Source organism: Eucyclogobius newberryi, unplaced genomic scaffold (assembly GCF_026437365.1).
Source record: "Eucyclogobius newberryi isolate DKJ021-1_F unplaced genomic scaffold, fEucNew1.0.hap1 SCAF_129, whole genome shotgun sequence".
NCBI classification, from domain to species: Eukaryota; Metazoa; Chordata; class Actinopteri; order Gobiiformes; family Gobiidae; genus Eucyclogobius; species Eucyclogobius newberryi.
Genome location: NW_027315756.1, coordinates 77172 through 97604, shown reverse-complemented (window position 1 = coordinate 97604; position 20433 = coordinate 77172). Strand labels below are relative to the sequence as shown.

The window sequence follows — 20433 nt, the reverse complement described above, 5'->3', positions numbered from 1 at the left end:
GCAAAGAATCTGGAGGAGTGTAGAGCAGCGTAATGCAGGAGAAGAATACATTTTATGAGACCGGCAGATTACCTAAAGATAGTGAAAACTAAACAGGGGGATGGGTAATCAATACATGAGTTAGAAGCAGGATGACGGGGATATTTAAACAGGGGAATCCCAGGGATCCAGCGTATTATAGTTAGATCAGCAGCAATGAGAAAGTAAAAGCAGGTTACAAGTGAGGGTAAAGAGTAAGTGAAAAGAGAGAAAGAAAGAGTAGGTTTAGAAATTTGGAAATGGGTGTTTCCTCCGAGACAGAGAGGAAGACAGAGAGAGACAGAGAGGGGAAGACAGAGAGGAAGATGTGATGAGAGACAGAGAAAAGACAAAGAAAGTAGGCAACAAGGGGAAAAACAGGTTGATAAAATGATGTGCCTTATAACTAAGGGGAAGGTTTAGAATCATTTAGATTTTTTTTAATACACATAATATTATAGACTTGCTAGAACAAACTAATACACAATGTTTGTAAAGCACTACATGAGCAGGTGTGAGAGATTGACTCACCTGAAGCACATATAGAAGATTAGCACATACATTAGATGGGTGACTTTATTCAGGCCACACCACAAGAGGAGATGTGAAATTTTATGTTAATACTCTAAGTTGTGAACTGACCCTTAAGGCCAGCTCAACGGGGAATTATTGAGATAATTATTATTGTTTGATGTATTTGTATTGCACACACACACACACACACACATACATACACGCACACACGGATTACGAAACATTTAGAGTTTGAAACATTTAGAGTATGAAACAAATGGTGGTAAAACAGATTTACAAGGTACAGACACAGACACATGGGCCCGGTGCTTTTGAGGGGGGGCTCAGCCAGGGATGTCACTGAACTGTGAAAGGACTGAGGTGACATTGCGGAGTGAAGTGACAGACGCAATTCCATCTCTTCCTTGATTACATCGTTGTAAACTATCTGGATTATTGAATTTTGTTTAAATGTAGAAGTTTGAGAAATGGGCAAGGCCATTTCTCAAAAAGGAGGGATATACTAGTAAACAAATATTCCGAATCAATAATTACTGAAAAAAAAAAAAAATTGTAAACAAGAGAACTGTTTGAAAATACATTGAACTGTTGAAAAGACTTTGTTTATCACCGCAGCAAGAACGTGTTGGAGATGTGGTGTTTACAGAGATGACCGAAGTGGGACAGCCAGTGGACGGAGCCACACACCGACAAGGGGAGGAAGAGAACATGGGTGCAGCAGACAACACAGCACCAGATCCATAATCAATCTACAAGACGCAGGACTTCGTTTGTATGAGTTTTGTCCAGAGTCTACGGTGGAGTACGATACTCTGCTACAATGGATGTGAACACAGATTCTACGTTGCGCAAAGCATTATACTCTGCTACGATAAACGGGAGACAGATTCTACGGTGCGCAGAGTACCATACTCTGCTAAAAAGAATCAACAGTTATCATCATCACAGTGATGACGGTAATATGGGGGCTGAACACCTGTATTATGCAATCGGGACAATCGGGACAATCGATCAACATACAATGGTGTGTCACAACTGTGTATACCGGTAAATGAAACATACACAGACCTGGAATAGAGGGAAGAAAATAAGTGATCAACTTGATAGGTTATGAAATGTGTAATGTATAATGTTTAATGTATAATGTATAATGTATAATGTACAATGTACAATTCACATGACAGAGGCTGAAGAAACACAATGGCATATTACACCACAGCCACTGTTGTTTGCACTACCTAAGAGAGCCTTTTCTATCTGCTACAACATCACTACATGCAATGTTAATGAGATTATGAATTGAGATGGGAAATGTACCAGTTCATATGTGTCAGAGGTGTGACCGAAGCGAGCAGCGGAAGGAGGTCTCTTAAGAAACCAAGAGCGAGGACGTATGGTGATGTGGGCACACAGTGCTGAGAGGACGTATGGTGATGTGGGGACACTTGTGGGACGTTGTGCCTATGTATCTCTTTTGTGGCCAAAACCATAACCATCACCCAGAACCATACCGCAGGGTCAAGGTCGAGACGTTAGTGGACAATCTGGTTCTAGTAGCACCTGATACTACATATTTGATTCTATTGGGGTGTCCAGAGAGGTCCCTGACGAGTCAAACTGACTGACCAGAGAGCAGCGGGTTTGAGGGCCTTCCGCTTGTTTCTGCGATATTTCCCATCACACCGCACAAAATTATAGACAGTATAAATTGTCTGTTTGTCAAATTACAGAGATTGACCAATCTGACTCAAAATTAACGACAGTGGCAGTAGACATGTGGGCCGAGTGAAAAGGAGTGTGTTCAATGTTTGAGAACTGTGCATAACTTTTTGAGTGTAAAAGTGTCATTTTAACAACAAAATGAAAGACATGATGTGTTTGGCATATGAGACAGTAGACTAATGCTTTGATAAACAGGAGGGAAATGTGATAGAAAGTGAATATATGATTATATTTCTGTGATGTATTTTATCTGCATAATAGTTATATATTATCTGCATCATTAGTCTAAGAGAAAAACGGGTGTGACAGCATTTGTGAAGGTGTCGTAAAGAATGTTGCCCCAGGGGGGGTGACAGCCCAGAGGAGTTTGGGTAATGTTTACCCAAGGCTTAAAACAAGTGCCTTGATGTGAAGCTGACCAATGATAAATGTGACCCGCCTATTCCAGAATATCGAATAAAGCCAACCAGCATGGGAAAAAAATGGGGCGAGACGCAGGAGGATCACGCCAGGCTGCTTACAACAGCCTGGCTGACGCAGTCCCGGCGTTTTCTCCCAAGCTTGCCATACTAAATTCTGATATTTCTGTGTCGTTTCATATTCTAAGTTGAATTGTGTTCTCAATGTGTTAAGGAATAGCATCGGTGTATGTCTAATTCCATGACACTACTGCAGCCCAAACAACTACTATTGCAGCACCGACTACTACTACTGTAGCCCCAACTACTACTACTGAAGCCCAAACTACTACTACTGCAGCCCAGACTACTAATATTGCAGCCCCGACTACTACTACTGCAGCCCCAACAACTACTACTGCAGCCCCCACTACTACTACTGCAGCCCCAACTACTACTACTGCCGCCCCAACAACTACTACTGCAGCCCCAACTACTACTACTGCAGCCCCAACTACTACTACTGCAGCCCCGACTACTACTACTGCAGCCCCGACTACTACTACTGCAGCCCCGACTACTACTACTGCAGCCCCAACTACTACTACTCTAGCCCCGACTACTACTACTGCAGCCTCGACTACTACTGATCGCCACGTTATCCCGTCGCAATACTGACCTAACCTAATACTGATGTGCAATTGCTGTTGGAATTCATGTGCAATTCATGTGCAATTACTGTGAAATTCATGTGCAATCTATGTGCTGTCGTGACACATATTCATGTGCAATTACTGTCGGGATCACATGCAATGGTATTTATTTATTTATTTATTTGTCTATGGGAGTTTTTATTTATTTATAGGAGATCTTCTACTGAAAGTGTTTTTCAGACTTCCTATAAGTGATCTGTTCTTCTGTATCTACCTCTGGATCTACCTGCGTTGCACCAATGAAATTTCCCCATGTGGGACAATAAAGGAATATCTTATCTTATCTTATCTTATCTTACTGCTGATGCAGCTCTAACAACTACTACTACAGCCCCGACTACTACTACTACAGCCCCAACTACTACTACTGCAGCCCCGACTACAACTACTACAGCCCCGACTACTACTACTACAGCCCCAACTACTACTACTGCAGCCCCAACAGTAACTACAACAACTACTAGTGCTGCGTCTTTCCCTCGACTACATTTACTCCATTTGTTCTTTGGTCTCATTGCCTTTTTTTTGCTTTAAATAACGACACGTACTTGAATGATCTGGTTCTATTCTGTAACACTTTTATCTCATATTGCATATATCACTATGAAACTGTATAATATAGTAATGTATTCATGTACACAGACAGGTCATCTCAGGGGACAAGGTGAATGTACTTTTGAAGGTCAATATAAAGTTATGTCTTGCCATTTATATAATATGAAGGGCTGGCAAGAAGAAGAGTGAAATTAACTGCTATTTATTTATTTAAAAATTACCTCTTAGAGAGATGTTCAATGGAAGTTTTATCAAACATATTTATGTAACTTAAAGTCGATTATAAATTTTGATGAATAAAAATAAATATGTATATTCAGTAGTGTGTCAATGATTGATTTTTCTATATTATTTCTCTGACTCGTCTTAATTTCCAACACAGTTCAGTTTTATGTTTACTCTTCACCTCAGGTGCTGTCAGGTGCTGTCAGGTTCTGTCAGGTGCTGTCAGGTGCTGTCAGGTGCTGTCAGGTGCTGTCAGGTGCTTACAGCTTTTTCCTGTATAAATGAAAAAAATGAATGAATTGCCGACAATTTACTGCATGTCCTCCCTTCTCTCTCCCCCATTTCAGTCAGCTGTCTAATAAAGACTAAACAGCATTAAAAAACACACAAAAACATCTACAATCTGTTCCAGTTTAGAAGGTGATGCTGGAGAGGAAGAGCGAAGGGAAGGTACAGACATTCAGCATTCTCTCTTCCTCCTCTCTCTTTCTCCCCTCCCCTCTCTCTCCCTCTCTCTCCCTCTCTCCCCTCCCATCCGTCTCACTCCTCCCACTCTCTCTCTCCTCCCTCACTCCTCCCACTCTCTCTCTCCTCCCTCTCCACCCTCTCTCCGGTGTGAGGTGTCTCAGCGCGTGGACGATTGCCTCTTCTTCTTCTTCTGCTTCTTCTTCTTCTTCTTCTTCTTCTTCTTCTTCTTCTTCTTCTTCTTCTTCTTCTTCTTCTCTGTCGCTCTCTTCCGTCTGGATTACAATCACAAGCTCGTTTTGACTCGCGGACTTTCGCACAGCTTTTGAGCCATGATAAAAGAATGAATTTGAAGAAGCGGAGACCACCGTCCAGACAAGACAGAGACAACTGTCCAGACAAGACAGAGACAACTGTCCAGACAAGACAAGACAGAGACAACTGTCCAGACAAGACAGAGACAACTGTCCAGACAAGACAGAGACAACTGTCCAGACAAGACAGAGACAACTGTCCAGACAAGACAGAGACAACTGTCCAAACAAGACAGAGACCACCGTCCAGACAAGACAGAGACAACTGTCCAGACAAGACAGAGACAACTGTCCAGACAAGACAGAGACAACTGTCCAGACAAGACAGAGACAACTGTCCAGACAAGACAGAGACAACTGTCCAGACAAGACAGAGACCACCGTCCAGACAAGACAGAGACAACTGTCCAGACAAGACAGAGACAACTGTCCAAACAAGACAGAGACCACCGTCCAGACAAGACAGAGACAACTGTCCAGACAAGACAGAGACAACTGTCCAGACAAGACAGAGACAACTGTCCAGACAAGACAGAGACAACTGTCCAGACAAGACAGAGACCACCGTCCAGACAAGACAGAGACAACTGTCCAGACAAGACAGAGACAACTGTCCAGACAAGACAGAGACAACTGTCCAGACAAGACAGAGACCACCGTCCAGACAAGACAGAGACAACTGTCCAGACAAGACAGAGACAACTGTCCAGACAAGACAGAGACAACTGTCCAGACAAGACAGAGACAACTGTCCAAACAAGACAGAGACCACCGTCCAGACAAGACAGAGACAACTGTCCAGACAAGACAGAGACAACTGTCCAGATACTGTCCAGGCAGCGCGGTGAGTAAGGGCGGGATGTGGGCTCGAGCCGCTGCTGAGAGAATGTGAATTTGCTCAACTGTAAAGTGTTAATTAGCCGTGCGCGGACTCAGAGGCGAGCGCAGAAGAGGAGCTTTTTGCTGTTTGTCCTGCCAAGTGCGGGACGCCTCGAATACACAAAGAGAGCGTGAACTCACAAAATAATTAAGCCTAAAGTTCATAATATGTAAATATTTTACCCTCGACTTTTGGCTTCATTACGAGTCCTTAAAAGTTCAGACGCAGCTTTTATTTCCTGTTTTATGTCTCTTTTCCTCAGATTTTTCTCAGTATTTGTCGGATGACGGACTTGAGCATTTATTTATTTATTCTCTTTTTAAAGCTAAAGGTAAATTCACAAAAAAAAAATGTTTTAGGGACTTGTAATAAATCAAAAATGTCCAGGTGGAATCCAGATAAAAGATATTTATTCATGTCATTAATATTTACTTTATATAATATTTACTTGTGGTTTCGAAGAACAAACTGAGCCAGATTCTTCCCAGAACGAGTGATTCGACTGGAAATAAGTGAGTTTCAGCTTTATATTTGTGAAGAGTTCACTTTTATCAATGTGGAATAAATGGAACAAATAAAGAAAAAGTCCAACGTCCCACGTTTAAGGGGTCAAAGCTGCAAAACAAACATAAATAACAATAAGACAAGAAGAATGATTAAACGTGGAATTTAAAGGTCCCATATCATGTAAAACGGACTCCTCAGAGCTTTAACCTTCTTACAGTGCTATTGGTGCCTCATATGTGTCCAAAGTGTTTTTTGATTGATTCCTGCATCTTTAGCTGGAGAACAGTCGCTCTCCTTCTCCTCGGATGAGCAGATGAACGGGGGCTACTCCCCACTGGTGAGTTACGCAGCACGCCGTTTCAGCCCCTCCTCCAGGAAGCACTCTGTACCTTTAACACGCCCCCCTCAAACTAAACCGTCTGTATTTCTGGGTTTGTGGGCGGGTCCAAGATATGGGTGATATTTTATAACTATTATATTATGGGTGTTGAACAACACTTAAGATTATCAAATATGTCCTTAGAGTGGACTACGAAACGGGAAAAATAGCATGATATGGGATCTTTAAATATGACTTCATCGTGCTCATAAAAATACAGTGATGTTATCTTATTGTTTATTGTCTTAAATGTCAAAGAGTTGTTGGAGGGTTAATTCTGTCCGTGTTTGCAGAGCCCGACCACGCGGCGAGCCCGACCACGCGGCGAGCCCGACCACGCGGCGAGCCCGACCACGCGACGAACCCGGCCACACGGCGAACCCGGCCACACGGCCAACCTGACCACGCGGCGAGCCTGATCAAGGGGCGAGCCCGACCACGGGGCGAGCCCGACCACGCGGCGAGCCTGATCACGGGGCGAGCCCGGCCACACGGCGAGCCCGACCACGCGGCAAGCCTGACCACGCGGCGAGACAACACTCGACACTTTTCAAACCCGATGGTACAAACGTGGCACATTCTGAGGACACGATGCTCTTAATAAAGTTCTGACATTGAAGCCTGAAGCAGATGCCCTCATGTCAGTGACGCACCAGGACGGCCTGACTGTGGGGGCGGAGCTCTGCTGATGATGCAGCACTTACTGTCTTTGCTCTGGAGCTTGTTCTTTGGGATGTCCGTCCCAGCGTGGGCCTGTCCCGTCAGCTGCCACTGCGTCGAGCGGAAGGGGCTGACTGTGGTGCAGTGTACGTCTCGAAACCTGGACAAAATCCCATCTGAGCTGCCCAAAGACACGGTGGTGCTGCTGCTGTCCTCCAACCAGATCACACACATCCCTAACCACGCCTTCCGGGAGCTGCACTACCTCCAGGAGCTGGACCTCTCCAACAACGCCATCGAGACTGTGGACGCAGGAGCTTTCCAGGGCGTGGTCGACAGCCTTCTCATGTTGGACCTTTCTAACAATCACATCCAGGCCGTCCCCAAAGACGCCTTTGCACAGCTGCGCGCAAAGATCAGCCTGTCCAACAACCCGTGGCACTGTGAGTGCACTCTGCAGGAGGTTCTGAGGGAGCTGAGGCTCGACCCTGACACTGTGAACGATGTGATGTGTCACAGCGCCGTCCAGGACCAGTACGCAGGGAAAGCGGTCATCCAGGTGCTGGACTCAGGGATCAACTTCTGCAACTTCCACCACAAAACCACCGATGTGGCTATGTTTGTCACCATGTTCGGATGGTTCACGATGGTGATCGCATATGTCATCTACTACGTGAGACACAACCAGGACGATGCCCGCAGGCACCTGGAGTACCTGATGTCCCTCCCCAGCAGCACACACACCTCTCAGACCAGCAAGGACCTGGACACCATCAGCACAGTGCTATAGCAGAGTGTGGCAGGTCAAGAGTGTGGCAGGTGTGGCTCAGAGAGCGGCAGGCCCAGAGTGTGGCAGGTCCAGAGTGTGGCAGGTCCAGAGTGTGGCAGGTCCAGAGTGTGGCAGGTCCAGAGTGTGGCAGGTCCAGAGTGTGGCAGATCCAGAGTGTGGAAGGCCCAGAGTGTGGCAGGTGTGGCTCAGAGAGCGGCAGGCCCAGAGTGTGGCAGGTCCAGAGCGTGGCAGGCCCAGAGCGTGGCAGGTCCAGAGTTTGGCAGGTCCAGAGCGTGGCAGGTCCAGAGTGTGGCAGGTCCAGAGTGTGGCAGGTCAAGAGTGTGGCAGGTCCAGAGTGTGGCAGGTCCAGAGTGCGGCAGGTCCAGAGTGTGGCAGGCCCAGAGTGCGGCAGGTCCAGAGTGTGGCAGGTCCAGAGTGCGGCAGGTCCAGAGTTTGGCAGGCCCAGAGTGCGGCAGGTCCAGAGTGTGGCAGGTCCAGAGTGCGGCAGGTCCAGAGTGTGGCAGGCCCAGAGTGCAGCAGGTCCAGAGTGTGGCAGGCCCACAGTGTGGCAGGTCCAGAGCGTGGCAGGTCCAGAGTGTGGCAGGCCCAGAGTGCGGCAGGCCCAGAGTGTGGCAGGTCCAGAGCGACATAAATCCAGACAAAAACAACAACAACAACAAACCATCCAGGATACAAACGTGTGATTGACGCAGACGTCATATCAGTTCGAACTCTTCTTATTGGCCTCATTTTTGTGAGCAAGTCGTACTTCCCTTTAAATCACGTAAGATAAGATAAGATAAGATAAGATAAGATAAGATAAGCCTTTATTTGTCCCACAATGGGGAAATGTCGGTGTTAAAACGTAAAGTAGGTACAGAAGTAAAAGAACAGATAATTTATAGAAAGGTTCAAAAAAACACTCTCAATAGAAAAAAAAAAAACTCTTATAGACAAAACCACTCATATTCCTAATAAGGAATAGAAAGAAAAAATACAAATAAAGTAAGACAAAAATAATAATAATATTAGTGGCAAAAGTAAACGCTCTTATTTACAGAAGATAAATATTACACATGAGTATAACAGTATTGCACATGTGTATGACAGTATTGCACATGTGTATGACAGTATTGCACATGTGTATGACAGTATTGCACATGTGTTTGACAGTATTGCACATGGGTATGTCAGTATTGCACATGGGTATGACAGTATTGCACATGGGTATATCAGTATTGCACATGGGTATGACTGTATTGCACATGTGTATGACAGTATTGCACATGTGTATGACAGTATTGCACATGGGTATATCAGTATTGCACATGGGTATGACTGTATTGCACATGTGTATGACAGTATTGCACATGGGTATGACAGTGTTTGTTGTAGAGTGTGACAGCAGCAGAAGGACAGACTGTGAAACGTCTCCTTCACACAGCGAGGGTGGATCAGTCACTGAAGCTGCTCTCCAGAGTGGACAGAGTGTCCTGCAGTGGACAGAGTGTCCTGCAGGGGACAGAGTGTCCTGCAGGGGGCGACACTCATGGTCCAGCATAGATGTGAGTTTAGCCAGGACCCTTCTGTCCCCCACCTCCTGCACCGAGTCCAGAGGACAGCCCAGGACGGAGCTGGACTTCTTGATGACTCTGTCCAGCCTCTTCCTCTCCCTCTCTGTGATGCTGCTGCTCCAGCAGACCACACCTACAGGAGCTGATGCACCACAGAGTCAGAGAAGGTCTTCAGGAGTGGCCCTGTCACTCCAAAAGACCTGAGTCTCCTCAGGAGGTGGAGCCACTCTGGCTCTTCCTGTACAGTTTGTATTATGAGTCCAGTTTGTGGTTCAGATGAACACCAGGTCCTTGTCTGTCCTCCACATCATCGTCTGTGATGAGTCCGATGATGGCAGAGTGGTCAGAGAACTTCTGCAGGACACAGCTGTCCGTGTCATGTCTGAAGTCTGCAGTGTAAAGGGTGAAGAGAAAGGGCGCGAGGACAGTGCCCTGGGGCGCCCCCACACTGCAGGTCCGAGTGTCAGACACACAGTTCCGGGCTCTCACAAACTGGGGTCGGTCTGTGAGGTAGTCTAGGATCCACTCTACAGGTCATACTCCACACCAGCCGTCTCCAGCTTGTCCCTCAGGAGCTGATGGTGTTGAAGGCGCTGGAAAGATCGAAGAACAGAATCCTCACAGAGCTGCCAGGCTTTTCCAGGTGAGAGAGAGAGAGCGGTGCAGCAGGGAGATGACGGCGTCCTCCACTCCGATGCCAGGCCGATATGCAAACTGCAGCGGGTCCATGGCTTAGCTCACGGTGGAGCGGAGGCGGTCCAGGACCAGCCGGTCCAGTGTCTTCATCAGGTGGGACGTGAGAGCCACTGGCCTGAAGCTGTTGAGGTCTTTGGGGCGCGGTGTCTTGGGCACAGGTACCAGACAGGAGGTCTTCAGACCTGTGGTACCACCCTCAGCTTCAGGCTCATGTTGAAGACATGCTCCATCACTCCACACAGTTCATCTGCAGGACTTAAGGAGCCTGGGGCTGATGCCATCAGGTCCTGCTGCCTTCCTCACTTTAATCCTCTTCAGCTCACTCCTCACCTGTGCTGCTGTGACAGTCAGTGGTTGGCAGGGGGACCGTGTGCTGGGGGGATGGGTGAGTCCAGGGGGACTGTGTGCTGGGGGGATGGGTGAGTCCAGGGGGACTGTGTGCTGGGGGGATGGGTGAGTCCAGGGGGACTGTGTGCTGGGGGGATGGGTGAGTCCAGGTGAAGTGAGGAGCTGATGGGCCGGAGCAGAGATGTGAAGAGGAACAGATGCAAGGCATTGTCCAGCTGTGGAAGAGGGAACATGCAGCTGTGCAGGGGGAGGTGTCTGTGCAGGGCGAGGTGTCTGTGCAGGGGGAGGTGTCTGTGCAGGGGGAGGTGTCTGTGCAGGGGGAGGTGTCTGTGCAGGGGGAGGTGTCTGTATATCTGTTCAGGGGGAGGGGTCTGTGCACGGGGAGGGGTCTGTGCGGAGGGAGGGGTCGGCGATTGACCAAATCTCAGGAAGTGAGAATTCAGTTCATTCACCCACTGTAGATCCCCCTCTTTCTGGGCAGGGGGGATTTTGAAGCCTGAGATAGTTTTCAGGCTCCTCCACACTCCCTGAATGTTCTTTTGCTGCAGCTGCTCCTCCATCCTCCTCTTGTAGCCGGCTTCAGCCTGCCTGATCTTCCTCCTCAGCTCCTTCTGCACAGTCCTCAGCTCCTCCTTGTTCCCTGACCTGAAGGCTCTCTTCTTCTCCTTCAGCAGAGCCTTCAGTTCACGGTTAATCCACGGCTTGTTGTTTGGAAAACAATGTTCTCAAAACAGAAGTTGATGTAGTCCGTGATGCACTCTGTGATGGTGTTGATGTCCTCCGTGTTTTCCGAAAACGCAGCATGGCGCAGCGTTAAAAGCTGCTCCTTTTGTATAAGCCGGCCGGTCGGGCTCGGAGCCAGCGCACATCACAAACCACGAAAACACGAATCAAAGCAGGTCCAGCCCGTGTCTGCGAGCCCCGTCTGTACAAGTAAAAGTACAAATATTTACAAAAACACAATAAATAGAGCACAGTTGCATACATAGTTGCGCGATGCAACATGCAGCCAGCGGACGCCAGGACCTTTAAAATGAGACTTTGACTGTTTTGACACGTGTGTGCGCTCAGGGGACGGTTCCGCGGTGAATATTTGTCACGCTTTACGCCGTGTTAAGTTGCAGCTGTGAGGAACATTTAAACAATAAACGTTTAAGGTCGTGGACAATTTACACGCAACTGACACTCGTTTCTCACAGTTCAAACATTTAACTCGATTGACTTGAAAATTGTCAGTTTGTGGAAAAATATAACCATGTTTTGTACGTTTTAGTGACCAGTGTGGTGTAACCTGTGATATGTGACCAGTGTGGTATAACCTGTGATATGTGACCAGTGTGGTATAACCTGTGATATGTGACCAGTGTGGCAGAGAGAGCGCCACTTCCACAGCTCCGACTCGACGCTGCGGTTCTAGTTTAATACTTGTTGAATCGTCCTTTTGCTCACTCTTCTGGTGCACGTCTCCAGGACTTTATGCTGGACACTCTTCGCTCTTCTTCAGTGAAATACAAATGTGATCGGACTCGCCAGGAGAGTCCGATCAACTTCATCCAACCAATGTAATCCACTTTAATTATACAGCACATTCAAAAACCGAAAGGTCCACAAAAATCAAACAAATTAGACTAAATTATATTAAATAAAAAATAAATAAAATAAATAAAATAAATAAAATAAATAAAATAAATAAAATAAATAAAATAAATAAAATAAATAAAATAAATAAAATAAATAAAATAAATAAAATAAAATAAATAAAATAAATAAAATTAAATTAAACTTACATAAAAATACAATCGTGAAATAAATAAAATAAACAAACAAAATTATATTAATTCAAAAATGAATAAATCAAATTAAAAATTAAAATAATAAAAACAACAAACCCATTTAAACTTAAGAGCAGAGAGCACATTTTAAGTATTTGTTTTTTAATTAAATCCTTTCATTAAAACTCATAATGTCCACGTTTTATGTCTCGTGTGTAATCTGTGAATATCTGTATTTGTTATTAGAAAAAAAAAGGGCTTCTGTTTGAACGTCTCCTGTTGTGTCTTAGATGATTTTAAAATAATAAAATGCACATATGTCCAAATAAAGTAATTTTTTTGACCCTGTGGTGTTTTCTTCAAATCATTTATTTATTGCGTGTCACTGATGCAGAGACGAGGTAAAACTTCTGCTCATTTTAATTTGACAAGTTGAGTTCATATTTAAGATTGTTTGTCTGAAAAGAGGTTCATTCATTTTCAATTTATGTCTGGAAATGTCACCAATCAATCAAGACGTTAGACTTTTATTTGAATGAACTCACAAAGAGGCAGTCGTAACAGAGGTTTCATCTTGAGTTATTTAAGTTCACGGTTGGATTTAACACCAATTAAAGACGATGAAGGACACGCCTGTTTTGGACATGATGATGCGACACAAACGTCACAGAGAAAACAGAAAAAACAACAACAAATGTGACTTTTAGTATCCTTAAATAAATCTAGAACACATGTCAAAGTTTACATTTAGCCAAAACTTTTTTGTTTATGTATTTGTATGAATAGAACAGAAAGTCATGCATCCTTACTGTGTGCGGGCTCAGATCTCCACAAACCTGACTCGTCCTTGGCCTGGAGGAGGAGCCTTTAACTGGACCTTTCCACAGACATGGCTTAAAACGTATATAAGAATGTTCAGAATGATGGCTTGAACTCCCCGTTTCCATGGAATCACACAGGAGACGTGCCACATACAGAATGTTACACACTGTTTCTTTGAATATTTCAAAAATATGCAAAGATTGAGATATTTGGTGAATGATGTAATGAATGTGTTGATAATGAAAACAGGGCATAGGTTCATGTCTTCATCGTCTTCATAAAACAATGTTAAATGTCTCTAAAATGTCATATTCGATAAAGAAATAGAATTATTCTGACCAAAACGTAAAATCTAGAATAACATGATACAGTAACTTTTATATTTCAATATATTTATTGTATGCAGGCGTCATTTCCCCCAAAAATAAAATAAAATAAATAAAAATACACGCACTGTTTACCCGGATGTGCCTGTCTCCTAGCAACAGAGGGGCGGCGCCAGGCCGAGGTCGCCGTTTCCATGGACACCGCTCTGGCCACTGACGACAAAAGCTGCACAAAGTTGGTGAGTTTGGTACTTTTCGTTTATGTTTCACGTGTTCAGTTTAAAACATGACGAGAACAAATGTGTCCGAATGCGTTACTGTGGTTACTATGGTTACTGTGTTTACTGTGTTTACTGTGGTTACTGTGGTTACTGTGGTTACTGTGTGGTCAGTTCTCAGATGGGTCCAGCACTGAGCAGAGCCGCGCAGTGGACCGGCCCGGGCTCCGGGACCCTGGCCCTCACGCCTCTGAACGGGGCCCTGCTCTCAGAAGTGGCGCAGTTTGTGGCGCAGCTGAGCGCGCGGCACCCGCGGTCTGCGGAGCTCGTGTTCGAGGAGCCGCTGCGGTGGAGCACGACCCTGGACGCGTCGGCCCTGGACGCGTCAGCCCCGGACAAGCAGGCCCGGGACGCCTCGGCCCCGGACACGCGGGCCCTGCAGACGGGCCCCGCGGGCAGGTGACTTTACAACACAAAGACTCAACTGCAGTCAAAGTTATTGTACAGAACACTTTAAAGTAAGACGGGGAATGAACGTCACATTAAAAATCAGCTCTTGAACCACGATTAGTTTAATAGGTGACAGTCAAACAAGTATTAAGGTTGAACATTCCTGATTCGTTGTTGCAGGCCGGCTAAAGATGTTCAGGGCGACAGCATCAGTTCCTCAGTTAAGGTGCAGCATTTGTCTGGTGCAGAGTCACCACTGGACTCAGAAGCTCAGGGCCACCTCTCCAGTCCCTTCAGATTGAAAATGACATCTGGATGACTTCAAAACATCTCAATTTAAAAACATTGTCCAGATGACTGCCTCTGAAAGTCTTTCTACCAAACCTTTGTGACCTTGACTCAGAGTGTGTGCCGTGTCTCCTCAGAACCTCTGGAGCTGAGTCTGAACATCTGGACGCTGCAGGACGTCTGGACGCTGCAGGACGTCTGGACGCTGCAGGACGTCTGGACGCTGCAGGACGTCCTCTCCTTCAGCTCTCTCCTCCACACGTGTCCGTCCGATGTTTCTCTCTTCTGTCCGAGCTGCTCCGTCTGAGCCACGACAAAGAGGCCGAGGTCCGAGCCTGTCTCCAAGGTGACGTCCCCTTCTGTCCAGCACATCCACTGAAGCTTTCCACAAAGAGACGTCGCGTTTTGACATTCAGACGTGATTAAAGTGTTTCTGTTTAATCCAGATGATGAGATTAAATGTTGCAGCCTCATTAACAGTAGACATTTGACGTTTGACCTTCCCCATCTCGATGAGCCTCTGCTGAGAGATGAGAGGAAGGAACCAGACAATCGACATTTCATTTTATTCTGACGAAATCTCAAGAATCGCTGATGTTTTTATGCTTCTCGCTTCAGAAAACAGCGACGCCGCGGCAAAGATTCTCGGCCCTGAGTTTGCTGCGCTTCTCGAGTCTGACGACGACAAACAAATCGAGAAGGTGAAAGGTAAAGAGCAAGAGGCCAAAGTGCAGCTGCTCCTGGTGCTGCAGAGCCTGAACCAGCAGCTCCTGGAAAAGGTTCTCCAGCAGGTCTCAGAGTGAGTTCCTCCAGCGTCCGGACGCGTTTGACCTGTTCACACAGTTAGCCCCGTTTGTCTCTGCTTTAGCTCATGCTTAGCCCCGTTGTCTCTGCTTTAGCTCGTGCTTAGCCCCGTTTGTCTCTGCTTTAGCTCGTGCTTAGCCCCGTTGTCTCTGCTTTAGCTCGTGCTTAGCCCCGTTTGTCTCTGCTTTAGCTCATGCTTAGCCCCGTTGTCTCTGCTTTAGCTCGTGCTTAGCCCCGTTTGTCTCTGCTTTAGCTCGTGCTTAGCCCCGTTGTCTCTGCTTTAGCTCGTGCTCAGCCCCGTTTGTCTCTGCTTTAGCTCGTGCTTAGCCCCGTTGTCTCTGCTTTAGCTCGTGCTTAGCCCCGTTGTCTCTGCTTTAGCTCGTGCTTAGCCCCGTTTGTCTCTGCTTTAGCTCGTGCTTAGCCCCGTTGTCTCTGCTTTAGCTCGTGCTTAGCCCTGTTTGTCTCTGCTTTAGCTCGTGCTTAGCCCCGTTTGTCTCTGCTTTAGCTCATGCTTAGCCCCGTTTGTCTCTGCTTTAGCTCGTGCTTAGCCCCGTTTGTCTCTGCTTTAGCTCGTGCTTAGCCCCGTTTGTCTCTGCTTTAGCTCGTGCTTAGCCCCGTTTGTCTCTGCTTTAGCTCGTGCTTAGCCCCGTTGTCTCTGCTTTAGCTCGTGCTTAGCCCCGTTTGTCTCTGCTTTAGCTCGTGCTTAGCCCCGTTGTCTCTGCTTTAGCTCGTGCTTAGCCCCGTTTGTCTCTGCTTTAGCTCGTGCTTAGCCCCGTTTGTCTCTGCTTTAGCTCGTGCTTAGCCCCGTTGTCTCTGCTTTAGCTCGTGCTTAGCCCTGTTTGTCTCTGCTTTAGCTCGTGCTTAGCCCCGTTTGTCTCTGCTTTAGCTCATGCTTAGCCCCGTTTGTCTCTGCTTTAGCTCGTGCTTAGCCCCGTTTGTCTCTGCTTTAGCTCGTGCTTAGCCCCGTTGTCTCTGCTTTAGCTCGTGCTTAGCCCCGTTTGTCTCTGCTTTAGCTCGTGCTTAGCCCCGTTGTCTCTGCTTTAGCTCGTGCTTAGCCCCGTTTGTCTCTGCTTTAGCTCGTGCTTAGCCCCGTTTGTCTCTGCTTTAGCTCATGCTTAGCCCTGTTGTCTCTGCTTTAGCTCGTGCTTAGCCCCGTTTGTCTCTGCTTTAGCTCGTGCTTAGCCCCGTTTGTCTCTGCTTTAGCTCGTGCTTAGCCCCGTTTGTCTCTGCTTTAGCTCGTGCTTAGCCCCGTTGTCTCTGCTTTAGCTCGTGCTTAGCCCCGTTTGTCTCTGCTTTAGCTCGTGCTTAGCCCCGTTTGTCTCTGCTTTAGCTCGTGCTTAGCCCCGTTGTCTCTGCTTTAGCTCGTGCTTAGCCCCGTTTAGCCCTGCTTAGACCTGTTTAGTCCTGTTTAGACTTGCTTAGACCTGGTTTAGACCCATTTAGACTCGTTTAGCCCTGTTTAGCCCTCACATGTATGTTTTAGCTCATTCCTTTGCAGTTACAAAGTCCCGTCTTGGGTCAAACGGTCATAAAGCCTCAGTGGAACCTCTGTCTTGCCTCCGACACAGCCAGGTCCAGCTGCACGTCAGCGTCGTGAAGAACGAGCTGGACTCGCTGACTGTCTTCTGTGGCCACGACGACCGCGCTCTGCTCAAGTCGCTGCGATTCGCCTCAGGTTTGCCACTTCGTGAACGCCGTCGCTCGTCGTCGGGCCTGTTTGTCGACCGTGTGTCTTTGCGCTCCGTCCAGAGTTCGAGTTCGCCAACGGCTGCCGCGCCCCTCCGCACAGGCAGCTGCTCGGGGAGGTCGCCCACGTCCTCGTCGAGCCTCGCGACGCCGAGCCCCTGTACGCCACCTACAGCAGCCGCGGAGTCTTCCTCAATAAGGTGCGGAACTGCGGTCGCCGTCGCTCCATCGTCGATCCAAAGCTCGTGGGACGTGGAGTTGGTTTGAGATCCAGACCAGGCCTTTTCTGACCTGACCTGATCAGACCAGACCAGACCTGGACCGTGGGTGTGGCTCCTCTGCTCCTGACTTCGTTTAGCGGTGAAGCACGGGTCAAATGCAGAGGACACGTTTACCTACAGAAAGTGTCTCTGTCGTCTTAACTTGACTTTGCTCTTCAGAAAGTTTGATTGTTGGACGTTTTCTCACGGTCGCAGTGATCGAGAATAAACGTTAAAATTCCTTTGGCAGGTTTTTACCATCTTCTAATTGTGACTTTATTTGCTGTATTTGTACCTGTCGTACATATAAATTATAGTTTTACACCGATCGAGCAGGTATTTGTGGAGAAAATGCTGAAAAATCTGTAAAAAATGACAGGTAGTGACATCACACCAGGGGCACTCATACAGGAAGTGACATCACACCAGGGACACTCATACAGGAAGTGACATCACACCAGGGACAGGAAGTGACATCACACCAGGGGCACTCATACAGGAAGTGACATCACACCAGGGACAGGAAGTGACATCACACCAGGGGCACTCATACAGGAAGTGACATCACACCAGGGACAGGAAGTGACATCACACCAGGGACAGGAAGTGACATCACACCAGGGACAGGAAGTGACAGCACACCAGGGACAGGAAGTGACATCACACCAGGACGCTCATTCCAGTCAAAGTTTATGCAGAATTTACACAAAGAAACAACTTTTTTCACTCTAAACATCAATTCAACAAAATGAAGTCGCTTTCTTATATTTGTATTTGTCAAATAAAACAAATTGTGACATTAGGTGAGTTTTGGCCCAGTGTTTGCTGGGATAATGTTCTTTATAACTTTTAGAATAATATGTTTCTTTTAGCTGTGTTTTAGTTCAGTGAGCCGTCCGACCTGTAGGTGGCGCTTTGAATCGTGACGTTTCTTCTGGTTTTCCGCAGGGCGTGGTGGCGTTTGAAGCAGAAGAGGGCGCTTACGAGCAAACCGGCGACGTGTTTGATGACCTCACCGCACTCCTGAAGAACAAGTCCCCTTATTTTGCAGAAAACATCCACAAGGTCAAGGTCAACGCTATTTACGCTATTCCTGCTGTTTTCAACCGAGTCAAGGTTCTAATGCGGCGACTGAACGAGGGAAGATTACTCAGGTCACAATATGAACGCGAGAACCAAAAAATAATAAATCAGGACCAATTTAGAAGCAAAAAAATTATAAAGTACATTTAGTTCACTATGTATTTTATAGTATAGTATTTTTAGTTCACTTTATTGTCCAAAAATCCTCTTAAATTTATCCGGCTGTTTTGATCAAATTTGACTTTATTTTGTCTTTCAAAGAGTTTTTTACTATTTCTTTTCTAGACAAAAAACGTTCTATTTTGTAAAAAAACGCTCTCAACTTCGGACCAAGAGAATGAAATTGTGAATAATCGTTAAATCGTGACGTTTTCCTCTCAATAATCGTTTGGTTCGTGTCTGGACTGAAGCCTCTGTCTGTGTGTAAAAGCTCGTTTGGTGTTTCGAGTCCGTTTGCTGCAGCTCTGGTAAAAAAACAATTTGGTTCTGTTCCAACAGGAGCCAAACCGGGTCCCGAACCCGGCGCCGCCCACTAAATGGCGGGAGGACGGGCTTCTGTCCGGTAGTCGGTACGTGGCGTTTTCCCCCGTGTTTAACTCACTAAACCCCGCCTCCTACAGCTGTTCCGTGGTGTTTAACTCACTAAACCCCGCCTCCTACAGCTGTTCCTTGTGTGTTTAACTCACTAAACCCCGCCTCCTACAGCTGTTCCTTGTGTGTTTAACTCACTAAACCCCGCCTCCTACAGCTGATCCTTGTGTGTTTAACTCACTTAACCCCGGCTCATACAGCTGTTCCTTGTGTGTTTAACTCACTAAACCCCGCCTCCTACAGCTGTTCCTTGTGTGTTTAACTCACTAAACCCCGCCTCCTACAGCTGATCCTTGTGTGTTTAACTCACTAAACCCCGCCTCCTACAGCTGTTCCTTGTGTGTTTAACTCACTAAACCCCGCCTCCTACAGCTGTTCCTTGTGTGTTTAACTCACTAAACCCCGCCTCCTACAGCTGTTCCTTGTGTGTTTAACTCACTAAACCCCGCCTCCTACAGCTGTTCCTTGTGTGTTTAACTCACTAAACCCCGCCTCTTACAGCTGTTCCGTGGTGTTTAACTCACTAAACCCCGCCTCCTACAGCTGTTCCTTGTGTGTTTAACTCACTAAACCCCGCCTCCTACAGCTGTTCCTTGTGTGTTTAACTCACTAAACCCCGCCTCCTACAGCTGTCCGTGGTGTTTACCTCACTAAACCCCGCCTCCTACAGCTGTTCCTTGTGTGTTTAACTCACTAAACCCCGCCTCTTACAGCTGTTCCGTGGTGTTTAACTCACTAAACCCCGCCTCCTACAGCTGTTCCTTGTGTGTTTAACTCACTAAACCCCGCCTCCTACAGCTGTTCCTCGTGTGTTTAACTCACTAAACCCCGCCTCCTACAGCTGTTCCTTGTGTGTTTAACTCACTAAACCCCGCCTCCTACAGCTGTTCCTTGTGTGTTTAACTCACTAAACCCCGCCTCCTACAGCTGTTCCTTGTGTGTTTAACTCACTAAACCCCGCTTCCTACAGCTGTTCCTTGTGTGTTTAACTCACTAAACCCCGCCTCCTACAGCTGTTCCTTGTGTGTTTAACTCACTAAACCCTGCTTCTTACAGCTGTTCCTTGTGTGTCTAACTCACTAAACCCCGCCTCCTACAGCTGTTCCTTGTGTTTTTAACTCACTAAACCCCGCCTCCTACAGCTGTTCCTTGTGTGTTTAACTCACTAAACCCCGCCTCCTACAGCTGTTCCTTGTGTGTTTAACTCACTAAACCCCGCTTCCTACAGCTGTTCCTTGTGTGTTTAACTCACTAAACCCCGCCTCCTACAGCTGTTCCTTGTGTGTTTAACTCACTAAACCCTGCTTCTTACAGCTGTTCCTTGTGTGTCTAACTCACTAAACCCCGCCTCCTACAGCTGTTCCTTGTGTTTTTAA

General features: G+C 46.8%; 2 protein-coding genes across 2 annotated transcripts; both read left to right on the top strand.

Annotated features, from left to right (window-relative positions):
* The first annotated feature begins 7379 nt into the window (after positions 1-7379).
* Positions 7380-8171, top strand: LOC140357553 (leucine-rich repeat-containing protein 3-like). The gene has a single exon (XM_072442078.1). The coding sequence runs from the start codon at positions 7399-7401 to the stop codon at positions 8158-8160; it is 762 nt and encodes a 253-aa protein (XP_072298179.1). The 5' UTR covers positions 7380-7398; the 3' UTR covers positions 8161-8171.
* Positions 8172-10892: 2721 nt separating this feature from the next.
* Positions 10893-19218, top strand: LOC140357556 (outer dynein arm-docking complex subunit 2-like). The gene is made up of 11 exons (XM_072442079.1): positions 10893-10896; positions 13834-13912; positions 14070-14354; positions 14526-14582; positions 14771-14979; positions 15252-15432; positions 17006-17112; positions 17187-17380; positions 18332-18499; positions 18965-19035; positions 19215-19218. Exons 1-11 carry the CDS (start codon positions 10893-10895, stop codon positions 19216-19218), a joined length of 1359 nt encoding a protein of 452 aa, XP_072298180.1.
* The last annotated feature ends 1215 nt before the right edge of the window (positions 19219-20433 follow it).